The sequence below is a fragment of the Lissotriton vulgaris genome, chromosome 1_1, assembly GCF_964263255.1.
Source record: "Lissotriton vulgaris chromosome 1_1, aLisVul1.2, whole genome shotgun sequence".
NCBI classification, from domain to species: Eukaryota; Metazoa; Chordata; class Amphibia; order Caudata; family Salamandridae; genus Lissotriton; species Lissotriton vulgaris.
This window is the reverse complement of record NC_141685.1, coordinates 1409311821-1409318335: the sequence shown is the minus strand read 5'-3', so window position 1 is coordinate 1409318335 and position 6515 is coordinate 1409311821. Positions and strand designations below refer to the sequence as shown.

The window sequence follows — 6515 nt, the reverse complement described above, 5'->3', positions numbered from 1 at the left end:
GACTGATGGGACAATGGCTTGAAAATGAGTTCTCCATTGCAAGTGCTGCTGTGAATGGGCTGCTGGGCCACTTGTTAGTTATATATTTATTTATATTTGCCAAGTTGTTTTGAAGATTCCATATTTTTGCAAAAAAAATGTTTTTTTAAATTGCTAAGGCCAAACCTATTGGCTTTGCCAGTGCTAATTTTAAAGCGTTTCACATAAACAACATAGCAACAACAACAACAAATCATATAAAATAAGACCAGCACAAATACGTGGATGTTTTTTTTCTTTAATACAAAATGAGAGGGTCCAACTTTAAATAAAAATTTCTGTATTAAATTGACCAAACTCATCAATCACCTAAAAGTAATGCTAAAACTGCAGAGTCAATGTAAAATCCTTAAAATTGTATTTTTGTTTATATGTTAAACTCCATAATGCTCTCTGAGATAGTCCAACACCGAAGATGTACTTGATAATACATTAAAAACCCGCTTTTCTTGTCTAGAAGAGATCCGTTCCATCATGTACATTAAGTGATGGTGGAAGCACGTGAAAGGGGTCCCATGTTCAAGGGCGATATCAACCCAGTCCTGGATACATCTCAACGGCGTTTCCTCATAGCCGGCAAACATGGCGGGGTTTGCAAGAAGGCCTCGAGCAGCCATTATTCCTTTAAAGGCAAAACACAATAAACATAGTTACACATGAACATGCTTTGTCCAAACAAAAAGCGCAATATTGTGGAAATAGCACAAATTCTTCCCTCACGAGCTCCCTACACCAAAGTACCACAGTAATTTCTTTTGCCAAACATTTTTATTCATAATGCTGGTTTTGCATTACTTTTCTTAAACCATACTCCTGATACAATAAGCTTATTTTCCATCACAATTCACCATGGAGATCCAAACTCTGGGCCTGATTTAGATTTTGCAGACGAGGTACTGATATCCCTTCCACAATATCTCAAGTACATTATATCCAATGGCACTTGCAATACAGCAGACAAGAAATCCGTCACGTTTGTGACTGAGTAACCTGTCCGCCGAACTCTAAATCATCCTCTCAGTGAACCAATACAACTAGGGTAGGGAGTAGTGTCACTTAAGCAGTTAGCACTCCCTCCGATGCAACTAGTTTTTTTTAGTTCACATCTTTTATATATGCAATTAACTTCAGAACGGACCTCTTCTAGCAGATGACACACTGCAAGTGCACGCCCATCAATCAACACATTTGGGGCCAAAAATACAAAGAGTAGGAATTGAGATTTCCTAATTCCAATTCTTAGAGTAGCAATTAGGAAACTGCAATTTCTAATGTAAAAAAACGTACATTTATCAAACAGCGAATTCTAGTGGGTCACAAATCGACCTACCTCATGAATATTAATAAGGTAGGATGCAATTTGGAAACCATTAGGAATCGCATCCATCACAAGGATAGTAGCCTGCTGAGGATAGCAGACCAGCAGGTCGGTGATTGCTTTTTAATAAAGCACACATATAATATTTTTTTTAATGCAGTACATATTTTTTTTTTGTCCTCATTCTCCACCCTGGTCGTTCCGTTAAATCCTAGAGGGAACGACACACTGCCTCAGTACACTGGATAAAAAGGAAATTGGAAAGGTGGCATTCGCCTATCAGTGATGTCAGAACCTCCAAAGATTTTTATTCGGAGACCTTAAGGGGGACGCCTTACTGGGCATGTATTCTAGCAATCAGGACGCAACCTGATATGCCTCAGGAAAAAAGGAAGAGCAGCGTAATCATTGGACAGGGGGGGAAAAAACACAAAAAAAACATCCGTTACCTCACTGTTGACCCCACTTCAAAAGATTCCAAAAGGCTCTTTTATTTTGGTTGCCCGATCTCATTCGGTCTAGCCTAGAAACCTGCAAAACTGATGCCCGCCAGTCAGGAAAGGAGGGTGGTATAGAGACCTTCCACTTTTCGCAGATTTCTCTCCTGGCCAGGAGGATGGTATAAAAAAGAAGATGTTTAGCAGGACCTATAACACCATCCATCACACCAAATATTGCTAGTGCGGGATTGATTGTAAAGTGGTGTCGTGCCTGGTTGAAGGTTGTCTCGGAAACACCATGCAGTTGAAGCTTAATCCTGAGCTCCCCCACACCGGTTCACTCCACACCAATCATATATATACACTTGGTGATAAGAGTAGATGCCAGTGCCAGGGACACATGGGAACAAAACAAGGAGAGATAGGGAAAACACAGGAATCTGAATCCCAGATGCAAGAGAACTGGTCAACTATCGTCTGAACCCCTCCTGTTGATAAATAAAGAGTGATTAGATATATATATTCTATGATAGCTCTAAGTGTTTATGCTAACATGATGAAATGTATAGTACCTGGTGAGTAAATGCTCTGAACCCGTAAACAATCTTCCTTCTGTTCCTTCACAGTTAGGTAAGTAATGAGGGATATTTACAATGTATTCCTATGACAGAGAGGAGTTGAGTTAGCATCAAAGGAGGCTTCACAGAATACCGATAGGTATATGTCTAATCATTGAGTGTACCTAATTGGTCCAGTGCCTTTCTGAAAGTTGACTCGCCGTTCTCCATAAAAGTAAATCCTGTGTTATAGTAGTTAGTCCCTGTCAATATAAAGGGTATTATCAGAACTCTACTACATAGACTATTGTGGCCGTATCTCTATAAGGAATAATATGTACCTGTCTTGCATATGCGAAGTTCGTAATCACTTCAAATAACACAATGAATTGTGCCGCAAAGGAAATAAACCTCCTCGAGGTATCTATCAACGCGGACTAGTCTTCCGCAATAAACTGTACACATCAATCTTCTCCGTGTATACAACAACAAAATAACGAACACGGACCAGCGAAATATATCTCGAAATAATAATTAACTCTCCGACTTAGCTCTTCAGAAGGAGAGAGTCCAGAATCGAAGCCCAACGCCGCGATGCGAGGAAATCCGTTGGAGCCCGAAAACGCCACCACCGTGACCCGGAAGCTATGCTGGAACCCGGAAGGAACGCAAAGCGTCTTCGCTATGGAGAGGGGAGAATAAATAGTGCGGAGGCGCATGCGCTAGACTTGCGCATGCGCTGTTCTGTTTTCTGCTATTATGCCAACCATGTCTTTGCCAACCACGGCTTCTGTAGATCGGCAGGCATGACAAGTGGCAGCCGATCGAAGATGACAATAGTCTGCTTATGAAGTCCCAAAAGGGAGACAGAGATGGACATTCAAAAAACATATGCAAGTCCGAAGCAGCTATTGCCCCACACCTCATACATGATACTGGCGAGTCATTTGAGAATTTTGAGAGCCTTTGTGGTGAATAATAGGCCCTATGCAGGGTGAAAAGGTGATTCCTTCGTAGCCATGCTGGCTTGACAGTATCCCACAATAGCTTAAAGGAATTAAGCCAGAGGCTTCCCACATCCTGGTCCAAGAAGGAGCTCCCCCAAAGCTTATCGGCCAAATTCGCCATCAATCTCCTCAAGAATTGCATGGTACCAAAAAGAGATTTCCTTCTTTGCCAGGATTTTATTAAGAAGCTGAAAATCAAGGTGGTTGCCTCCCCCTACTGGGAATCTACACTTAGTGGTAGACTGTGACTGAGCCCAGCTAGCTATCTGTAGGTATTTAAACCTGGAAAGGTTTGAACCAACCCTATCTCTGAGGGATTCCCATGAAATAAGGACCCCCTCTACGAACAGGTCACCCCAAACCTCCACCCCTGCCTCTCTCAAGGGCAAGACCAGACTGTCTTTAAGCCATCCCGGGCCCCCAGGTAAACCCCACAGAGGTGCCATGCTAGAGAAGTACCCTAGCATTACAGAACTACGCAATTTGTCCCATGTTCCAGCTATGCCCTGTAAAACCATTAGTTTTTTTTTTTTTAATTTGGGATCCCCCGATTTAAACAAAAACCCTTCCTGTGATAGATTTGCCCCGCTAAGCATAGCCCTAAACATACAGCCAATCCCAGTGTTAGTGGGCATCTTCAATAGCATGCAAGAGTGGGTAAGTTGGAATGTCCATGCGTACAACTGAAGATCCGGAACAGCTAGACCTCCCTTTTCCCTTCGGCACCTAAGTTTTTTCCAGGCAATCCTGGGTATATGGTAAGCCAAAATAAATGAGTTAATGTCGCTCTGCAACTTAGATAGAAAGGAAGGTTCGAAATAAAGAGGGATAGAAAAGTGATTCTGGGTAAGATAGACATCTTTATTAGATTTACCCTTCCCAAAATGGACAAAGGTAATAAAGACCATGATCTCATGAGTTTTCAACAGTCCTTCGCTACTACGGAAAGATTGGTTTCAGCTATTTTACTGACATCCTGGACGATGTTAATACCAAGATACCTCATTTTTAAACTAGGCTGTACCCCTTCCACTGACTCTTCGATGTTCCAAGCCATGATCTCTGTTTTAGAGGCATTCATTTCATATCCGGAGATTGCACCAAAATCCTGAGCCAATTTAATCACCGACGGGATGGGAGAGCTGTATGCAATTCCGAAGAAAAGATCAGAATGTCGTCAGCATAAAGGGCCACCTTCTTCTCCCACTCCCTGTACCTAAAAGGCTTGATGTTAAGGTCATCCCTCGGCCGTTGGGCAAAGGGTTCAATATATAGGTCAAACAGGAGAGGGGAGAGTGGGCAGCCCTGACGTGTCCCCCTTGTGATGTTAAACGGGTCCGACAAAGCTCCATTCACCAAGAGGCAGGCCGAAGGATTCTGGTATAACAATCTCACCGCTCGACAAAATTTATCTCCGATGTTAAACTTACCCAAGACCCCCGACAGGTATGACCAATGCATCCTGTCAAAGGCCTCAGTTGCGTCTGGCGTAAAAACAGCCAGGGGAAGGGAATCGGTGGAAGGAATATCGATAGCCCCTATCAGGTCATAGGTCAGCTCAAAAAGTTGTCGACCCTTAACCAAGCCCCTCTGGTCTTAGTGCAAGATGTCACCTGCTACCAGCCCCAATCTATTGGCCATAAATAGGAGTGTGGCTCACTGGTTAGAAGCAGCAGACTCTGAGGCAGAGATCATGCCCGGGACCAGGGTTCAATTCCCGACGCGGCAGTGTCTTGGGCTCAATGTCCGCGGACTCGATAATTCTCGCCTCGGCGCCTACTCTAATCATGGGTCCCACGCTGCAACTCTGGGCAATAGCTTGCTTAATCTCTACAACGGCCCCAACAACACTGGGATGCCTGGCTTCACCTTGGGGGTGCCCAGGAGGGGCATCTCACAGGGAGAGCCAGGAAGGGTTCCACAGCGTTATACAGCGCCGGACACCCCGTTGCTGGGGCAGCTGTGCGCTTTACAAGTATACTACACATAATCAACGTTAAGGATAGAAATCGGTCTGTAAGACCCACAATTTGATGCAATTTGATGCAGGTTTACCAGGTTTTAAAATCGGAGTTATGGATGCATTATCCCATGAAACTGGGGGTGACAGCCCTTCCTGGAGGATATGGTTGAATAAGATAGTTAAGAAAGGAACAATTGCCTTCCCCAAAACCCTATAGATTTCAGCGGGAAGGCCATCCAGGCCTGCCGCCTTCCCCTTCTTACTACTCATAATAGCCGCCTTGACCTCGTCCTGCGAGATCACCCAATCCAAACCGGTACGTTGTTCCAAGGTCAACGAAGGCAATGGTATCTCATTCAACCAGTCTTCAATGCTATCCGACTCAATACATTTATCCTCCCTATAGATGTCCTGAAAAAACAACAAAGATCCTCCGAATATCCTCATCCGATGTATATACCACGCTATCCTGGATGATTGAGCCAATATTATTTCGTACCTGATCAGTCTTGGCTTTCCAGGATAAAAGTCTATCTGCTCCCTCCCCATACTCAAAATGAGCGATTTTACTCGCTTCCCACCTTTGTAAAACACGTGTGTTCAACACTGAATCCAGCTGCCCCTTCACTCGCGTTAACTTGTTCTGTAACTCCTGTAAGGTATCAACTGAGGCATCTGAATGCAAATGTATTTCCCCTTGTACTTTCACAATTTCAGCCTCAATGGTGGATACCTCCTCTCTATATCGTTTCCTCCTATAGGCGACCCTGCTGGTTATTTGGCCCCTTAAGAAGGCCTTATAGGAGTCCCAAACACAACCTAATGAGGCTGAACCAATGTTCACTTTAAAGAACCACTCAGTTTCACTCACCAAAGAGGAAATCTCCTCCTCTTTCAAGAGAAGCGAGCGATCAAACGACCAAATTCTGGGGGAAGTTTGGACAATACCTTCCATTTCCAACCGTACAGCGAAATGGTCTGACAGGTGTGAGGGGAGGTAGGAGATGTTTTTTACAGCGCTCTTCAGAGTCTGGCTGATCAAAATAAAATCAATCCTTGATTGATGATGATATTTATTATTAGGAAATGACACACCTAGTTGTTGCCCTGACCATAATCTCCATATATCTAAATAGCCATATTGTCTCATAGAATCCAACAAGAAGGCCCTGGTTTTAGAAGGAACTGAGG

At 43.6% G+C, this 6515-nt stretch overlaps 1 protein-coding gene across 3 annotated transcripts in view; it reads right to left on the bottom strand.

Moving 5' to 3' along the window:
- Positions 1 to 261: 261 nt before the first annotated feature.
- Positions 262 to 6515, bottom strand: part of DUS4L (dihydrouridine synthase 4 like) — a 155604-nt gene continuing 149350 nt past the window's right edge. For all 3 annotated transcript variants that reach the window (XM_086967176.1, XM_086967182.1, XM_086967175.1), the window contains one exon: positions 262 to 661. In XM_086967176.1, the coding sequence (XP_086823302.1) occupies positions 414 to 661 (248 nt within the window). In that variant the 3' untranslated portion in view covers positions 262 to 413. The remainder of the gene's footprint in view (positions 662 to 6515) is intronic.